Source organism: Cyprinus carpio, unplaced genomic scaffold, assembly GCF_018340385.1.
Source record: "Cyprinus carpio isolate SPL01 unplaced genomic scaffold, ASM1834038v1 S000006644, whole genome shotgun sequence".
NCBI classification, from domain to species: Eukaryota; Metazoa; Chordata; class Actinopteri; order Cypriniformes; family Cyprinidae; genus Cyprinus; species Cyprinus carpio.
This window is the reverse complement of record NW_024879271.1, coordinates 112501-132500: the sequence shown is the minus strand read 5'-3', so window position 1 is coordinate 132500 and position 20000 is coordinate 112501. Positions and strand designations below refer to the sequence as shown.

At 35.8% G+C, this 20000-nt stretch overlaps 1 protein-coding gene across 5 annotated transcripts in view; it reads left to right on the top strand.

The window, feature by feature from the left end:
• LOC109096209 (formin-like protein 2) overlaps positions 1 to 20000 on the top strand; it is a 65091-nt gene that overhangs the window by 39279 nt on the left and 5812 nt on the right. For 3 of the 5 annotated variants that reach the window (XM_042755165.1, XM_042755168.1, XM_042755167.1), the window contains exons 7-25: positions 6458 to 6566; positions 7431 to 7507; positions 8055 to 8148; positions 8598 to 8672; positions 9194 to 9304; positions 9401 to 9550; positions 10082 to 10183; positions 10565 to 10892; positions 12187 to 12363; positions 13464 to 13484; positions 15250 to 15374; positions 16165 to 16367; positions 16632 to 16866; positions 17895 to 17963; positions 18042 to 18122; positions 18544 to 18673; positions 18780 to 18943; positions 19375 to 19476; positions 19631 to 19729. In XM_042755165.1, the coding sequence (XP_042611099.1) occupies positions 6458 to 6566; positions 7431 to 7507; positions 8055 to 8148; positions 8598 to 8672; positions 9194 to 9304; positions 9401 to 9550; positions 10082 to 10183; positions 10565 to 10892; positions 12187 to 12363; positions 13464 to 13484; positions 15250 to 15374; positions 16165 to 16367; positions 16632 to 16866; positions 17895 to 17963; positions 18042 to 18122; positions 18544 to 18673; positions 18780 to 18943; positions 19375 to 19476; positions 19631 to 19729 (2452 nt within the window). The remainder of the gene's footprint in view (positions 1 to 6457; positions 6567 to 7430; positions 7508 to 8054; positions 8149 to 8597; positions 8673 to 9193; positions 9305 to 9400; positions 9551 to 10081; positions 10184 to 10564; positions 10893 to 12186; positions 12364 to 13463; positions 13485 to 15249; positions 15375 to 16164; positions 16368 to 16631; positions 16867 to 17894; positions 17964 to 18041; positions 18123 to 18543; positions 18674 to 18779; positions 18944 to 19374; positions 19477 to 19630; positions 19730 to 20000) is intronic. The other 2 variants (XM_042755166.1, XM_042755169.1) reach the window with 1 other exon arrangement.

Genomic DNA, 20000 nt, shown 5'->3' with positions numbered 1-20000 from the left:
TTCCCTGTCTGTTATGGATGACGGGACAGAAGTATTAACACTGAGCCTGGGGGGGATTTATTTGAATGGGTTCAATATGTTAAGCCCCCCGTCACTTGTACTGGGTTAAGGTCTAACCCTTATGCAGCAGTTAGAGAATTCCAAATTCTAATTTTGGAGTTCTGCTCGGTTGTTTCTTGTGGATCACATCAAAAGCTCCCAGCTCTTCAGTGGAGTTTTGCTAACATATGTAGAGACATATGTCTTCAACATTGAGTAAGACAAAGCAAAGCCCCTGCAGTGTGATCTAACACCAAAGTCTCATCCTGAATAAGTAAGCTTTATAAAGAAATGAATGTTGAGTAAGAACATGTGTCAGTAATACTCATATGATGCTGATGTGTCACAGTAACACATTTGTATAATGCCCATCTATGTTCTTCGTTGGCCGTAGCTTGTATGTGTGGTAATATCATGTCGAGATGATGCTGTAAAAAGTACATTTGTTTTGTTTTCACTTCGGAGTGAAGAGGCTGCAAAGAATCAGTGGTTACATTTTTACTGTAATTTTTTCCTACTGTACCACAGCAGTACAACCCCAGACTTTTTTTGTGTTCCTTTTTACTGATGACTGCTTCTCTAATCTCGGGGAGTTTAGACCAATCACAACAGACTTGGCCATCTGACCAATCAGAGCAGAGCAGGCTCACGGAAACGAGGGGTTTAAAGTAAATGTATCTTAGAACTGCTTTGAATGAATAGTTTGAGAATCGCTGGAAAATGAGGTGATAATAAATGTATTATTTGAGAAAACAAAAGCGTTTTTTGACTTTGCACATGTAAACTTATTGTAGGAGGCTCCCAAAACAATATTAGGAACCTTACAAATGGCATAATGGGGGCACTTTAGAAAGTCTATATAGTTTTTATAAAGGTTTTTTTTTTTTTTTTTTTTTTTTTTTTTTTTCAGTTTTTATTATTTTAGTACATTGTTAAACTAAATGGAAAAGAGAAACTCTTCCATGGCAACTAACTGAAATTTGTTATTCCAATTTATTATTATTTTATTTTTTTTAATTTATAGACTATATATAAGTTCATAACATTTATAACATTTCAAGTAACCTCTTTTCAGTTGTTTTTTTTTTTTTTTTTTTTTACTTTTACCCTGATAACAATAACATTGCAGAGAAGCAATATTGTTAGAATCCTTTTTTAGCTTTTTTTTTTTTTTTTTTTTTTTTTTTTTTGGTCTATGTTTTTGAAAACAGAGACATCCAATCAATCCATCTAACTTTAAAAAGTGTCAGAAGATATAAACATAATTATATCTTATACCGAATCTTGCTTGGTCTGGATGGGCCTTTATGAAAAATAAAACATTCTATTCATATGTGCTATTCATTTCTTTAGGTGTACAGCTTTATTAATTCGGCGTATCATCAGATAAATAAAACACACTTTGATTTGATCATTGTGCTAGAATTGTGACCTGTGTCACAGGTTCTGTTAAATGTATCTGTGTAATTAATGCAGTTGTCACTCTGTCTGCAGTTTCCTGTTGTGTGTTCCCATCTGCAGAACAAGGCATGTTCATTTTGTCCTTCAGATAGAGTGTCCTCTCCTCTCCATGTCTCTCTAATGTGCTGAATTATGGAGGTTAGAGTAGCTTGCTGTGTACCCGAGGCCTCATGTCTTTTGTCAGGCATAACACTCCTTTTACTTGTTATTTTAAGCTGTTTATTCAGATCATTCTGCTGTGCAGTGGATTTATGAATTTCTGATTTGTGATTGAATAGTTTCTGCCCACATGCAGTAGTTTTGTTCCTGTGCTTTCCCTCTGGTCTTAGTAATTTCTAGGCTTCAGTTGTGTGCTGTATTAAATTTTTAAAAGAATAATTCTCAGATTTCCCAAAACGCCCTCCTGAAGAACACAGACTCATCCACAATGTCCAAAATGCTCAGAGAAACAAGGGTATGTCTGCGGCACTTACTGTTTAGGTTTAGCTAATTTTTTTGTTGATTCCTATAGAATTCTGTAGACATGAAATAAAAACAGTATCGTGCTTGACTAAAGAGATATTGAGTTGACTATTGATGTGTACTGTTTATAATATCACTTCATGACAATTATAAGATGATGAACACCATGTTATATTGGATTATACTGCACTTCCCAGACTAGTATAAGTCTCGAATCTTGACATTGTTTATTCAAGGTCTGCTCAGAATCTTCCTGCATCTTATGAGTTGTTTACATCTCAAACAATGCAATATGGTTTTGTTGGTATTACAATGAAACAAACAAAGACCATTTATAAATGTAATGACTGCATTATGATGCTTTTTGTACAGTATGTTTACTATAAAACATATAGTAGGATATTGTGAAGATCTTAAAGAATGCTCAAGATATGAGACTTATAATACATTATAACTATGGGAACTATAATCCATTATAATTTAGGTAAATATGCTGTAACATGTTGTTTATCATGTGTCATAAATCATCATGCTTCATCATAAAATGTTACCATAAATATGTAAGCATTATAATGTTTGTTATGATTATTCATGAGATTATACGTTTTAAGGCATTATACATGCAGTATAATGCAGGCTTCATAGAAAGTGTTAGGTTTTAGCAAACATATATGAGAAAGTCAGATACAAAAATGCATATAGGAAATAAATAGGAAACAATAAATAGCTTCAGTTTTAATTATAAAGCAGCTCCACAGAAGACAGTATAGTGGCATTATTGAGCTCAATTTAATTCAGTAATTTGGTGATCTTATTTGATTGTTTCAAGTACAGTGAAATCGATGCCATTCACTGAATATTAAATGTCTTTTAAACCCCAAATAACAAATTTAGGACCTTAAAAGCTCAAATAACATTTGTTCAGATTAATTATTATAAATGTTTTAACAAAACTTCACATTTTATGTAAGCATCCCATTTCTAAACCCCAAATATTTGAAATATTACGTTTATATGTGCATTTTCCTTATGTACAGTTTTTTATTTCTCTTCTTTTTTAAACTGACATGCGAAACAAAATTACTTTCTCTTGTCTTAACATAAAACATAGCTTGAAGCATCAGCTTTTGCAACTTCACAGAGTGCGTGTTGAAGCGTGTGTGCTTGTGAAATCACTTGTCAGATACGAGTCAGGAATACTGTGTTCTGGATGAGCACAGTCACACATCCGGATATACAGTATGACGAAGACATTACACACATGCGATTCAGTACCCTCTGCAATGGCTTCTGGGTCTTTGTGATGTTCTGGACAAAAGAGATCGGAAGTTACAAGTCGGGTGTAATAAATGAGATTTTAGCAGACAACCACCTTCACATGTAATCATTCCCACTCATGTCAGAGTTAAAAAACAAACCACATCACAGCAATGATGTAGCTGTGAAAATTCTCCTAGTAATCAGTGCAGGCTAGGTGTGAGTGATATTGACAAAAAAGGATATCTCAATATTTTCTGGGATTTTGATAATTGAGTAATATTTCACTAAATGTGTTTTTATGCTGGTATCTTGACTGCTTTAAAGGGATACTCCACTCCAAAATGAAAATTTTGTCATTAATCACTTACCCCCATGTCGTTCCAAACCCATAAAAGCTTTGCTCATCTCCGGAACACAATTTAAGATATTTTGAATGAAAACCTGGAGGCTTGAGACTGTCCCATAGACTGCCAAATAAATAACAGTGTCAAGGTCCATAAAAGGTATGAAAGTCGTCATCAGAATACTCCATCTGCCATCAGACGTGCAATCTGGGTTATATGAAGCAACAGGAACACTTTTTGTAATCGAAGAAATCAAAAACAACAACTTTATTCAATAATTCCTTTGTCGACGGTCTCTGTGTTTTTCCACATCACCGTATGCTGTGTATGCTCTTCTGTGTCATCCGTGCCACAAGGATGCGCTGTTTTATTTCAAATCAAAGCTACAGTAAATACACATAGAAACAGTGCATCCTTGTGGCGAGGATGACAAAGAAAAAAACTAAACAAAAAGTGTTCCCATCACTTCATACAACCCAGATTGCACATCAGATGGCAGATGGAGTATTCTGTAGTGACAGCAATTAACCTTTTCATTAAAGTCAATATTTGACACCTTAAATTGATTTCCAGGGGCATTTTTACCTTTTTTAGGGCTTTTTTTTTCTAACCGTATTAGATTTATGCATCATATTTAATGGCAAATTCTTACATTCAATCAATAAATTAAATTAGAATAAGACCGCTGTTACTAATCAAATGAAATCAGTATGCACTGCATAAGAAATATTAAGATGTATTTACACTGCAATTACAATTGCATGAATAATTATAAAACATGGTTTTAAAAATAAAATTTTGAAGATAGGAATATGAAATTATTTTATGAAATGGTATTTTAAATATGAAACTAAAACCACCAGTAGGTGGCAGTTCACTGTATTAACGAGTGAGTCACTGAGTCATTCATTCAGCTGATTTGTTCAAATGGCTTCAGGAATGGATCTTCATGAACGGATCAATGAATGATTGATTCTTTCAAAAACGCTCTGCTGATGCACAACAGCTCTGATGACTTTGAAATAACTTTCGTTTTGGTGAAATAAACCAAAAAACATATTACCCCAAAATATTAGCTTCTTGTTTGTCGAACTGTTGTATAAAATCACGTTTGCAATCATGCTGATATACAGAAAAAAACAGCAGAATTGATTGTGTTTGCAGTATTGCTTAACTATATCATACATTATATGATATATGAAGAATAGCATTAGATGATATACTGTGTTATATGAACTGCATCAGGCTACATCACCCAGTGAAAGCGAATGTGTGAGATTGACAGGCTACTTGATGCTTCCAAATAGTTAAAAAACAATCACAATACTGAACTATCATAGAGGATACACACCTTTAGTGCAGATATGAGTGTGTTCATGTTCCTGAATGAGTTCTCAGCACTGAGCACAAACAGTTCCCCCAGGCACTGCTGCTGACATATTGCATTATGTGTGTCTCTGTGTGTGTGTGTGTGTGTGTGTGTGTGTGTGTGTGTGTGTGTGTGTGTGTGTGTGTGTGTGTGTGTGTGTGTGTGTTTTCAGAAAATCACGCCCAGCTCGTCTTGTGACAGTCTTAAAAAGAACTGTGTGCCCTTTGTGTTAGTTTGTGTGTGTAAACATGTTCTAGTCTCTTTGTGAGCCTGTTATTTTTCTCCATTTTTTTTTTTTTTTTTTTTTTTTTTTTGTCTTGTTTGTTTGTATGTCCTTGTCAATTGGTAAGAGTGTGTTTCTATGTTATACCTGTTTGTGTGTGTTCTTTGTGTGCATCTGTTGCTGTGTGTCTCGGTTCTCACACATAAAAGCCTTTTTTCTTGGGCCCGATGGCTGGCATGCATGTCAATGCTGATGCTGTTGTGTTGTGGAGGTGATATGTGTGCACAGAGCACTTTAACTGCTCTGAGACAATGCAAATCCTCACACATCACACACACAGCAGATGCTGCTGACAGAATTAAACACAGCACTCGTAGCGTTTAAAGATACGGTTTCAGTGTGCGTTATTGAATATCCCTGTGGTCCTGATCCCTCTGCCTTGATTCAGTCCTGTGAATCTGCATCAGGATATGTCTCTAGACTTGTGTTTACAAGAAGAGCATGTGTATTTCTCATGCTTATAACCATTTTAAACATCTCAATAAGTAGTTATTCCTTTAAAATAATAGTTTAGCTTTTAAAAGAAAGAACTACCTTTCAAAGGTTTGGGGTCAGTTAGATTTTATTCAGCAGGTATGCATGAACTTGACAGAAAAGACATTTGTAATTTCAGTTTCATGTAAATGCTGTTCTTTTGAACTTTCAGTTAATCAAAGAATACTGGGTGGGGTGGGTATCATGCTTACTATATATATATATATATATATATATATATATATATATATATGAGCAGCAAAACTTTTTTTATCTGCATTGATAATAATGACACTGAAGACTGGAATAAAGGCTGCTGAATATTCTTCTTTGCCATCACAGAGAAAAAACTACAAAAATTAAATGTATTTTAAATTGTAATAAAATTTAATTTCTATTTTTACTGTATTTTTGATCAAATACATGCATTCTTGGTGCATATAGGACACTTCTTTCAAAACCATTAAAAAATCTTACAGATCCCAAACTTTTGATCGACTAGTGTATGCTATAGTTATAACACCATCCTCATGTTGTTCCAAACCTGTACAACTTTATTTCTTCTGTGGAATGTTTTCCATGCAGTGAAAGTGAATGTGAACAGCTCAGGCATTCTGTTAAGCATCTCCTGTGTTCCAAAGAAGAACTAGAGTCAAATGGGTTTGGAACAACATGAGGGTGAATAAATGATGACAGTATTTTCATATGTTGGATGAACTATTGATTTCATTGGTTAGTAAACTCAAGTTGTTGTTTTGCTCTCAGGTCTAATACATTACCCAGCCGGAGGACATTGAAGAATTCCAGATTAGTATGTAAGAAAGACGACGTTCATGTGTGCATCATGTGCCTACGAGCCATCATGAACTACCAGGTAAATACTCACAGAACCAGTGAATCTATGTTAGCTTCTCGTAGACTTCCCAGTGCTTCCAGATCACACAACACAATTCAAAATAAACAAAATATTGTTTTTTCTTAACTGACAAGTTAGTGTGATAAACAATCATGGATGAATAAAAAAAAAAAAAAGTATGGGACATGCTGAATGTATTAAGTGCAAAGACTATGCAGTGTTTTATTTAACTAGTAATATATTATAACTAATTACTAATTACTTTTGAAATAAAGTAATTAGAACAGTAACGTGATTACTTTTAAAAGGAGTAATCAGTAATTTGACTACATTTTCAGAGTAACTTGCCCAACACTGTGTATAAATATATGTATAAAAAAGTAACAAAAATCGTGTTTAAATGTTGTGTTAGAATTTGATAAGACAAAAAAAAAAAAAAAAAAAAAGATTTCTGCATTGTTTTTTTTTTTTTTTTGACTAGTTTCATAGATAACTTGGCAAACGTGGTCTCCTAATTAAAAAAAAGTACAATTTCCCCCAAAAAAAAGAATTACACAAAAAAATTCATAGTATGTCAATGATATATATATTTTTTAAATCCAGCCTCTAGCACTCCCAAACCTGATGACATTATTAGATTTATTGAAAAATAAAAAGAAAAAAAAAAAGAAAAAAAACGTGAGGTCCAGCTGTTCAACAGGTTTCAGTTCATTAGTGAAGACATTTTGGGCCTCACTCGTACAGAAAACCCAAACACACACTCAGACACGCACACTGATTTATGAAAAGCTGTTTGGTCTTCATCATGTTTTATGTTCAGATAATAAATCCTGAAGATCTTGCTATGTTTACTAATGAGCCCTCTCTCTGTCTTTCTCTCAGTATGGCTTCAACATGGTGATGTCTCACCCTCACGCTGTGAATGAAATTGCACTAAGTCTGAACAATAAGAATCCCAGGTAACCCATTGAGCTGGAGTAAATGTGTGTGTGTATGTGTGTGTATCTTTGAAAGAGGGGGCACATTCCCAGAATCCACCGCTTTAATTCATGTGGGTTGTGACTCCTCTTTCAGAGTCATAAATACTGGCAGCTATAACAACAGGCCTCTTAATCTCAGTGAGAGGTTGGAGGGTTCTTTTCTCCATCTGTGTAAATGTTGAGGAAATGTTGATTATTTTCCTGTTGTTTTTGGGGGGGTCAGTAAGGTTTTATTTTATTTTTTTAATGTTTTTGAAAGAAGTCTCTTATGCTCACCAAAGCTGCATTTATTTGATCAGAAATACAGTTAAAATAGTAATAGTGAGAAATATTATTAACATTTAAAACAACTGTTTTCTATTTGAATATATTTTAAAATGTATTTCATTCCTGTAATTGATTCATTGGTTCCAAACCTTTGAACTGAACTGTTGTGTAAATGCAAAAAAGAAAGTTTTCTCCCAAAATGTCCAGTAATAGCCTCCGTAATCATAACAAAATGGATTTGATATGTGTGATACTGCAGGACTAAAGCTCTAGTGCTGGAGCTGCTGGCCGCCGTGTGTCTGGTTCGAGGAGGTCATGAGATCATTCTCTCTGCCTTTGATCATTTTAAAGAGGTACAGACACACAAATGCTGTAGTTCATATTGTAGTTCTTTAATATATATATATACCAAAACCGTAACTCAACACAGTTTCAGATAATGAATTACAGAAGCACTGTTTTCAGTTTAAAAGCTGTACGAGACATGACAACGGATAACGTAATAAAGCAAATAGGTTTAGACAAACTCCTGCTAAACACATTGTTATTGATTTGTTTATTAGAGGATCACAAGAGCTTCTGAATGTATTTGTATCTGTTGTGTTTGGGAAGGAGCGATCAAGCTAGTGTTATTTCCTAAGGGGATGAAAACAAATGAACTACTGCATCAGGTTGTTTTAGAAATATCAGAAAATCTTATTAGATGCAAAAAGAGATTTAGCTGGCATCAAAATCTCATTTTCATTTTCTCTGGGCATTATTTGAATGTTATCTCGCACTGCATTTCTTTATTGCTTTTCAGGTATGCTTAGAAGATCAGCGCTTTGAGAAACTCATGGAGCATTTCAAGAATGAAGATAATAACATCGACTTCATGGTATGAGTTAGACCAACATCCAAATATACACATTTTTCATTTGCAATCACGACTATTAATACTCTAAATTAATACAACACACTGTACCATTGATTGACACGTTTGGCTAAGAGATTGAAAAAAATGTAAACAAATGAGACTCATCTATTACTTAAGAGCTTCATTAAGCAGCATTACAAGAAAATACCTTCATATATTATAGCATGACTTATAGTAGCATTTAGCATATTAGTTGTGCAATAAGATATTATGACTATATAAAATATATAAAAACAATATAAAGCAGCTGATATGTGCAACTTGTGTAATAAGCCAGCATGTTCAATATACAGTATATATAGTGTGCATGTGTAGAATGTGAACGATTCTGCAGAAATAGAAATCTTTAGAGTTTTCTATATGCTTATGTTGTGTGCAGATTTTATTTTATTTATATAGCCTCAATCCTTCATCAATAAATCTATGAAATGTTTCCAGTTTTTTGGGGGTTGAAATTTAGTATGGTGTCTATTGTCTTGCAGGTTGCCTGCATGCAGTTCATCAATATTGTGGTTCATTCAGTGGAAGACATGAATTTCAGAGTGCACTTACAGTACGACTTCACAAAGCTGGGTTTGGATGAATATCTGGATGTGAGTAAACTTCAGAGCTGAGTCTTCTGATGCTAATGTTCAGTATCACTCTGCAATCACTCTTCTCTCTGTCTCCATGTCACTGTCTTTGAGTAGAAACTGAAGCACACCGAGAGTGATAAACTGCATGTGCAGATTCAAGCATACCTGGATAACGTGTTTGATGTCGGGGCTCTGTTAGAGGACGCAGAGACCAAGAACGCAGCGCTGGAGAGAGTGGAGGAACTAGAGGAGAACATGTCTCATGTTAGTACTGTTTGTACATCTACACTCTTTGTAAATAAATAATGATATTATCCAGAAAAACCAATCATTTAAATGGCATATTCAGGAGTGCTTACCATTTAAGGCCTCTTGTTTAACAATGCACCACCTGCCCAACAACATGGCCTTTACATGACCAGTACTGAGTTCAGCTGAAAGTCTTTAATGATAATGAAACCTTATAAGACCCCATCATACATTGACCTTTGACATTTTGTGACAGTCGGGCCATGTGGCCAAAGGATGACTTCCTGACCTGAGGTCATTTCCGCATTAGTGTGCCATTGATATTTATAGTGTACTGCATACATCAGGATTCAAGAATATTAAAGTGAAAATTAATGTGAATCTGAAGTTAAATATTTATGCAACCCTGGCTGGAATCATTTGAGATCTTAGTGTTCATGTCTCAGCAGTTTAGAAAGCATGACTTATTTGTGATTGTGTCTTCATGACTCTAAGTCCTGTAGCTGGAGTCTAATTTCTTGTTGGCTCTTGTTTGTGGTTTTCTAGCTGACAGAGAAGTTACAGGACACAGAAAATGAGGCGATGGCAAAAATCGTTGAGCTGGAGAAACAACTCATGCAAAAAAATAAAGAGCTGGAGTCTGTTCGGGTAAATAATGCATCCTTACATCACTTCCTCTTGAGTTCTTCAGTCGACTGTATGGTTTGTTACATTATGGGTACTTCAAGTGTATGTTACTCAATGCTGAACAATTCATTTCACAATATCTATAGAATCTTCCCTTTAAAGTCAACACAAAATCCAAATGTGCTTTTGAACCAGTGTGTACTGTACTTTCTCAAAACACATTCCTCAATGCTCATTGTTGTACATCATTCCAAAGAAACGAATGTTTGCCTTCACAGTCTTTGATGAAAATTTCAAAACTGTCTCTGAAACAACAGTTCCCTCATGAATCACCAGGAGTTTGCAAACCCCAATTTGGGAAACCCTGTTTTAACACAAAACTTGTGCTCCCTGTGGTGACAGGAGGTGTATAAAGATGCCAGCTCTCAGGTGCACACCCTGCGGCGGATGGTGAAGGAGAAGGACGAGGCCATTCAGAAACAGAGCAACCTGGAGAAGAAGATCCATGAGCTGGAGAAACAGGGAACCATCAAGATCCAGAAGAAAGCGGACGGGGACATTGCCATCCTGACACCCACTCCACAGGGGAACGGGCATCTGCCAGGGTCACAGGGCGTAGCTGGGGTGTCCGGTGAGGGCATGGTCAGTCACGGAGGTGTGGCTAACGGGACGACACATGCCATGAGCATGCCTGATCCTCCACCACCCCCTCCTCCTATGCCAGCGACATGTAAGTGACCACTCCTGATTCTAAATACTGGACTCTAAAGAGTATTGGATATTTGTCCCTATTTTCCTCATAGGAATGAATAAAAATGAAAACTGTGCTTGGTTTTCCCCCAGTAGTGGGCGTGGCTTACTCGTTGACTATATCAATAAGCCCCACTCTCTAGACTGATTGACAGTTAGGCATTGGAAATGCAAATGCAAAAGGGATTGCGATTCCATTGGAATTTTGTGAGGGTTGGAGCAGGATGTGGAGAAAGTGAAATACCAAATGGGTGATTTTCTATTGCTATTCCAAAATGACAGGGTCATAACTCGTAAGACATTGGAAATGCAAGTGCAAGTGGACTTGCATTTCCATTTAACATTTTGCAGACATGTTACATACACGGAAAAGAAAATGGAAACACAACTGCAAATTGAAAATGCAATTGCAAATACAATTTGCAATTCCTTTTTAATATTCTCCGGAATATCATTCCAGAAAGTAAGATTTGAACCATGCCAATGCAATTCCATTGATGCCAACAAAATTTTGTAGTCTGCTCAAAAGAATATAGTGGCCAAATATTGTGTCAAACGCAGTGCTAAGATCCAGTAGCACTAACAGAGAAATAAAATTAAAAAGAAATCTTATGTGAAACTGGATGAAAAGGGTCTATTGCGGCATTACATTCAGATCTGCTTACGTTGCATGAGTTCCTATATGAATTTTCCAATTTTTATAGACAGATAAATTAATCTCATAGAATTATGCAATTATTGAATGCCACATCAGAGCAAGCTTAAACAGCAGACTGATTGAATTAGATGTATAAATGCAAGAATTTGACATAAAAGGCAACACAGGTACATTTTAATAAGGAAATTCTTATAATTGCCTTCACAGAGATTTAATCCCAGGGATTTGACTCTCAGCACAAGTCGTGGTCTATATTGATCAGAATCAGAATTAGAATGAGCTTTATTCACCGGGTGTGTGCAAACAAACAAGGACTTTGTTGTGGTTTGCCAGACATTTCCTTAAGAATTGCAGCTTATTCTGGTCAAGAACCGCCCATTTAGACAGGAAGAGAACATCTAACGTAGCCAGTATATAAAGAGAGCAACCACAGTTTGTTTGGTATGTAATGTTCAGGGGCCAGGAATCTGAAATTAGTTGTAAGTCTAAAAGGATAGTGTAATATACATGCACGATCACGATTATTTTGGTTAGGTGAATCCCACAAAGTCAGTTTTTCAAAATCAATCAAATAAATAAATGGCTAATGGAACCTATACTTTCTCCCTCTTTCCAGTATCAAATGGTCCATCTTCTGTTCCAGCACCAGCTCCTCCTCCTCCTCCTCCTCCCCCTCCTCTCCCAGGCCTCACTTTGGATATATCTGCCCCTATGCCCCCTCCACCACCCCCCATGGCTCCACCACTTCCAGGCTGCGGCTCTCCCACCGTCATCATGAACTCAGGACTAGCAGGTAATGAAACCTGCTCCACACTAAAGACAAAACCATAACAATCATGTACAGCCATTCTCACACGCTCAGACTACACTATACCAAACACTGACATGAGAGGAGGAAATCTCACTGATTTAGACCCAGATATACTGCAAACGTCTTAAGAAGCCTGAAGTATGCATTAGTTCACATACTGTATAAAGTGCTATATAAATAAAGGTGACTTGACACGCATCAGTTGAGAAAGGCTGTGGATCTCTGGAGTCTTCCCTCATAGACCACTGATAGCAATCATAACAGCTCAACTGTTCCTGTAAAAGGTCTAATGTCTGAACAAGCTCAAGTGAAACACTTCTGCTGATGCCTGTACAGTAGATCAGATAAAACAATAACATCAGATAAAAAAATAAATGGTAGTAATTTTCATCATCTAATTTATCTATCCGCTTTAACCTCTATATAGTATGCATAAAGTTTCATATTGATTTTAACGGAGCAAACACTGATGTGCATTAAACAAAAGGTAATAATTCATTTTAAAAATAGATGGAGGCTTTCAGGAGCAATATTGCAGACTCTAGAAATATTGCAGAAATGTGCTCATAAAAAATGTGGAGACTTCCTATAAAGCTATGCAAATTCCCATTGCTGCGCAAGAAACATTATTAATGTTGAAAACAATTATGCTGCTTAATATTTTTCAGGAAACTGATATTTTGTTAAAGTTAAAATTAACTGCATTTATTTATTTTTGCAACATTATAAAAACATTTTCTGTCTCTTTTGATCAATTTAATGCATCCTTGCTGAATAAAACACTCATTTATTTTAGAAAAAAATACTGACCCCAAACAGTAGTCTACATACACACTGCAGAGTATACAGTGAATCTGAACAACTTTATTATTATTATTATTAAAAAAATTGTGCTTTACATCGCAGTTTGTTGGTAACTTCTCTTATCATTCCTTATGAAACAATCTGTATTTAGGATTCAGTGGTAATGCACTCTGTAGGAAAAAGGCCAATCAGATCTTTGGAATCAGAGGTTGTGTTTTGTTTGCTCTTTAACTTCTTTCTCTCTGCTTATTTTTGCTCTACCTGTTGTGCTTCCATAGAGGGACCCATCAAACTGTACTGTAGGTTTGCTGCGTCATGTCGTGTGTGCTCAGTCTTATGTGTGTGTGTGTGGTCATGGTATTTTAGTCTCTAAGAAAACACACTCGGTTCCTCTGTAATCTTGATCGGACAATGTCTATGAAGCTGCATTGCTGATTGTTCCTCTTGAAACCGAGCATGAAATTGGACGCTGTTTTGCAGAACTTTTCCTTACCGTTTAAAAACCAGAGAGGAACATTCTTTAGAACTTGCTTACAGAGGTCAGCAAATAAAAGGACTGTAATGCCAGCCTATGAGACCACATGTTCCATGAGATGTAAGCTCTTATTTCTACACTCCACAGTGCACAAAATCCCTCTTTCCAGAGCTCAAGCCATGAACCGCAACCTCATGGAAAACAAAACTACAATTCACATCGGCTCCAGATCTATTTGCCATTAAGAACTGCAGAACTCCAGTAAACACCAACACGTCTAGCAGTCCAGTGAAGTTTCACCTAGAACAACTCGCAACATAAATACATACTGCATGATTTAACATCTGAAAATGAAGATGTAAATATTAGTATACTAGTTGTACTATACAATTTATATTATTTTATTAATCACTCATTGTTTATTTTATAGTACGATAGAATTATTACAGTATTTTTATTTTTTATTGTGCTTAATATTTTTATTAAATAATAATCACAGTAAAAATTATACTTATTTCTCCCGAATTGTTCATCCCTGGTTTGCACGCAGTAGTCTTCATAGTATAAAGTTGTTATACAATGAAGCTTCAATTTATGAAATTACTTTTAATCATGACCACATTTAACATGTTATCGTCCCTTTAAATAAATTAATATACATTGTAAGGCAGTAAGACTAAAAATGCCATGCCCGCTGTGTGAGTAAGTGTTTGATTGTGTTGTTTTTGCATGTTGAAACAGTGTGCTGTGCCGTTACAGGCAATTGATCGTCAGATAAGGCGATAGTTGCGTAAATTCAGGAATGTTTAACACACACTGAGAATTTCTTCTCTTTACTCTGGCCACACTTTCTGCATGGCCTGATATCACACCCTCATTTTACCCATAACCCTCAGCTTAACTGGAAACTGCTCTCATTCTCTCTTTGTCCAGGGATCAATATTGTTGGAGTTTGATTCCACCTTAATCAAGCATGTTGAAATCTGTATTTGCTGTATCTGAGTCAGATTCAGTCAATACGTGGATTATTTTGGAAGTTTTTGACTCATTCTCCTACTGAGACGCTGTTTGAGTCACATCCTCATATGCAAACCCAAGAACAGCCATGAGCGTCTGTCTCATCGCCTAAACACACGGGACAATGATATTGCTCAGAGGTGCTCTTTCATAGTTTACGATTAAGTTTTCATAAATTTCACCTAACGTTTCTCCTAGTATTTATATAAATCAAAATAAACACAAATTGACATGAATATAGAGCCATAAAATGAATATGAAAAGCTCAGATCATTCTCTTGGAAGTATCTGATACCTTGACTTGACTTTGGATCGGAATATCCTGCCAGCACAATCACATTGATCAGGATATGAGAGACTAGAGCTCTTTTAGGCTGAGAGTGCTCATGCTGACAGTATCAAAGGTCTCGTGTTCACACATTTCCCCCTCACGTACCCTCACAAATGTGCACTGGACATGTTCAGATCTGTGCCTGCTGTTCACAAACCAGCCCCACATCACTCAGTAGACCAGACTGCATGTTTATTGGCATGATGTTGCTGACATGTTTTTTTTCTGTTATGTTGTGTAGCTGTGAAGATCAAGAAACCCATCAAGACTAAGTTCCGTTTGCCGGTTTTTAACTGGGTGGCACTGAAACCCAATCAGATCAACGGCACTGTGTTCAACGAGATCGATGATGAAAGAATACTGGAGGTGAGATAGACTTGAAAACTTAAAAAAAAAAAAAAAAAACTTTGAAACTTGACCAAATCATTTGTTTCGCTAACTGTACACTTCATACAGTAATTCGCATTATAATGCAATACAATGCAATAATACTGTAAAAAATAAATAATAAACTTAACATTAAACATTAATGAAACAAACATTAAAGTAGCATCAATCTTGACAGCAGTCATTTTTGTGATGTACAGTATATGGTGCAATATGAAGGCATTAAAGTGCATTCATTTCAGAATTCATGCATAATGAATAACATAACATAAATGTATGTTGCAGATGTTATAATTATGAAAATGCATTACATTGTTCAAAGAATCCTAAAAAAGGGAATGCATGACATTTTAAATATTATATTGAAATATTATATATATATTGAAATAATTCATTTTGAATGTAATAATGTTCCACCAGATTATTTTTATTTTTTTAATTTTTTTTACTGCTTTTTTGATCAAATAGATGGTGAGAATAATTCAAAAACATTTAAAAATCGTACCGACCCAAAACAGTTTTGTATAAAGTACAGATATTTACATCATTGTTGAATGACACAATGTGAGGAGACTGTGTATATTTGGCCCTGATTGTATTAAATCCAGTAAAAATGCTTGTTTTTCTGTATATACTGAATTGTTGACTTATTCTGTAATTCCATGTTGATTTGCTTTAGGATTCCAGGCTGACTGTTATCATTTTATAATGTCAGATATAAAGATCAGTGAGTTTAATGGTGAATAGTGACCGTGGTTTGTCTTTTCAGGATCTGAATGTGGATGAGTTTGAGGAGATATTTAAGACGAAAGCACAGGGGCCTCCCATAGACATCACCTCCAGCAAACAGAAGACCTCTCAGAAAGGACCAAATAAAATCTCTCTGCTGGACTCCAACAGAGCCAAAAACCTGGCCATCACACTCAGAAAAGTGGGCAAGACATCAGAGGAGATTTGCAGAGCCATTCAAATGTAAGAGTATATAGAGTGGAAATGATCACCAACATCTCTTGATAAGCGCCCTAGAAACAGTTTAAAATACTTCTTGATTTGTAAGTTATTTTTTATGATTACTGCAGCCATGTGAACACAGATTATGAGGCTAATGCTTTGATGTGTGTGTGTGTGTGTGTGTGTGTGTGTGTGTGTGTGTGTGTGTGTGTGTGTGTGTGTGTGTGTGTGTGTGTGTGTGTGTGTGTGTGTGTGTGTGTGTGTGTGTGTGTGTGTGTGTGTTTAGCTTGACCTGCGGACGTTGCCGGTGGATTTCGTGGAGTGTTTGATGAGGTTCATCCCGACGGAAGCGGAGCTGAAAGTTCTCCGGCAGTATGAGAAGGAGCGCAAACCTCTGGAGAACCTGACGGATGAGGATCGCTTCATGATTCAGTTCAGCAAGATCGAGCGTCTCATGCAGAAGATGACCATCATGGCATTTGTGGCCAATTTCACAGAGAGCATTCAGATGCTCACGCCGGTAAATCACTGCTCTAGCACACTGGCAGCACGTTTGGTCAAGAATTAAACCGTTTTTTTTTTTTAGTATTCGCTCCAAATCTCCCGAGCAAATTTAGATAACTAATCCTCATATCTCTATAATATATGTTTATTTTCCTCTCAATGTCTCTTAAATTCTTTCATACCCCTTCTTCACATGATGCTTTCCATGAATAGAGGGCAAAACCGTATTTTCTTACTACTCAAAATTAGTGAAGAAAATGCTGATTGTTCATCTCAAACTAAGATCAAACCTAAGAAGTTCAAAACAAACAAAAAATTGCCATGTCTAAATGCACTTGAAAACACTTTAATTGTTTTAGTGATTTAAATTAACAGTGAATAAACAATTAAATATATATATATATATATATATATATATATATATATAATGCTCAAGAATTTAAGCTCAAGATGTAGTTAGTTTGGGACCAAATATTGGTTTATAGTTACTTATTATTTTATATTTCTCATAAATTAAAGATAAATACTTAAATACTGCTACTGTGCAGTGATGTTTCATGTAATAGCTGGTGACAGGGATAAACAGGTGAGCTTGACAAGTGCAGTCAAGACTGAAATATGTGAAAAAAAAGAAATTAAATAAAAAATTAAATGAGTAAAAAATTATTTGCTTGTAGCATACAGTTGAATTGGTGCATATGGTATCACTTTAGATGTTTCACAATGTTTATTTGTATTAACTAACAATGAGAAATACATTTGTAACAGTAGATATTCATTTTTGTTAACGTTAGTTAATAAAAAATACAACTGTATATTGTTAGATCAGGTTAGCTCAGGTCCATTATATAATATTAACAGAAACTACTTTTTATTTTAATTATGTATTAGTAAATACTTTATAAGTGCTGAATTTACATGAACTAAGATGAATAAATGCTGTAGAAGTATTTAAAAGTTTATCTTTAACTAATGTTTAAGTAGTTAGTTTTAATGAAGTATTTTGAGTAATACATTGTACATGTTGTATTATTGTCTCAACAGCAACTTCACGCCGTTATTGCAGCTTCTGTCTCCATCAAGTCCTCACAAAAACTCAAGAAGATTCTGGAAGTGAGTGTTTCACTTCTGCTCTGATTCATTTTTCTCCAGAGTGTGCGTGTGTTTATCGAGCGTGTGTTTCTCTCTCAGATCATCTTGGCTCTGGGAAACTACATGAACAGCGGTAAACGAGGAGCGGTGTACGGCTTCAAACTGCAGAGCTTAGACCTGGTACACTTTACCTAGTGTTTTTGTATTTACTCAAACATTGGTTGTTAAAGTTAAATCCTTATGAATTATATATGCAGAAGAAAAACACCCCTCATTTACTATTTGTTGTTTATAGCATGCAAGGTGTGATATGACATTAAAAAACCATGATAGATTTTGATCTTCATCCATAATCCTAACACTGTTTTTTTTTTATAATAACGTTTTAATAATAGTTATTTAAATGGCTGATGAAAGTAAGATGCACCAAGTACCTCTGGAATATGTAATGCAATGTTCTTTCATTCTTCTTGTGAAGTAAAAAGTCACATTAAAATATTTTCTTAATTTGTGATGTAACAACAATGTAACAATAATGTAATAACAATCCTGCAGTTGAGGGTTCAAACGTTCTGAGGGTTTGCATGTTTTCCTGTTCCAGTTATTAGACACGAAATCAACAGACCGCAAGATGACTCTTCTGCACTATATCGCAAATGTAGTGAAGGACAAATACCAGCAGGTGTCGCTCTTCTATAACGAACTGAACTATGTGGAGAAAGCTGCAGCAGGTGTGAAACATCATACATAAATTTGATTCGATTTACAATAAACAGGGCGGATTATATTTGCTCAGACAGATCTCAACTAAATGAATTCCCTCTGTGTATTCCTCAGTGTCTCTGGATAATGTCTTATTAGACGTGAAGGAGCTTCAGAGAGGCATGGATCTGACCAGGAGAGAGAACAGCATGCACGGCCACAACACACTGCTCAGAGATTTCATGCAGCAAAATGAGAATAAACTCAAAAAACTTCAGGATGATGCCAAGATCGCTCAGGTGCTGCAAACACAGCACACACACGTCAGCTCAATAAACCTGTCTCACTCTCAGAGGGGTCACTTCAAGAGGAATCTCGTTTTCCTCTAGCATGTGATATTATCATAGAATCATAAAAGCATAATATACATTTCAAAACTCAACACTTCCTCCCCAGGAGCATATATTGAAAATAAGCTGCAAAATGGCTTATCAGAACCTCCACAACTTTCTTAAAGCTCTATGTATGTACAGATATGAATAAAAGCCTAAATTAATCCTGCACATCTTCATCATATTAAGCAATTATGTCTCTTCAGAAGACTTGGATTAAACTGCTTGATTCATATAAAGGGGAAATAATGAAATAATACAAACTGTATCATATGATTGGGGTTTTTATTAAAAATTTAACTCTGTGTGATGTGTCTTTTCTTATGTCGTTCTCTCAGGATGCCTTTGATGAAGTGCTGAAATTCTTTGGAGAAAACTCCAAAACAACACCCCCGTCTGTGTTTTTCCCAGTGTTTGTGCGCTTTGTGAAAGCATACAGGGTAAAGCGTGCCATCACACATCACCTGCCTTGCTTCATCCGGTCACACCATTACATCGTCTGCTTCACTTTCTTCAGTCAGACGAATCCTAACGCCATTGATCATGTTACATAACCCCCAAATGCCTCACTGTTGGGTATTTTCTCTCCGTCAGCAAGCAGAGGAGGATAATGAACACAGGAAGAGACAGGAGCAGATGATGAGGGAGAAGCTGATTGAGCAAGAAGCTATGATGACGCAAGAGGATCAGAAGGTACAAAGGAGTGTGTGTGTGTGTGTGTGTGTGTGTGTGTGTGTGTGTGTGTGTGTGTGTGTGTGTGTGTGTGTGTGTTTGTGTGTGTGTGTGTGTGTGTGTGTGTGCACTGGTTTGGGTGGTTTATGAGGACACAAATTGTATGATGACATAGGTATGACACAGGAATTACAATATGAAGGTGGTTTATGAGGACACTTCCTGTGTCCCTGTAATATAAAAGGCTTAAATAACATACTAAATTTATTTATAGTAAATTTATTTATAATAA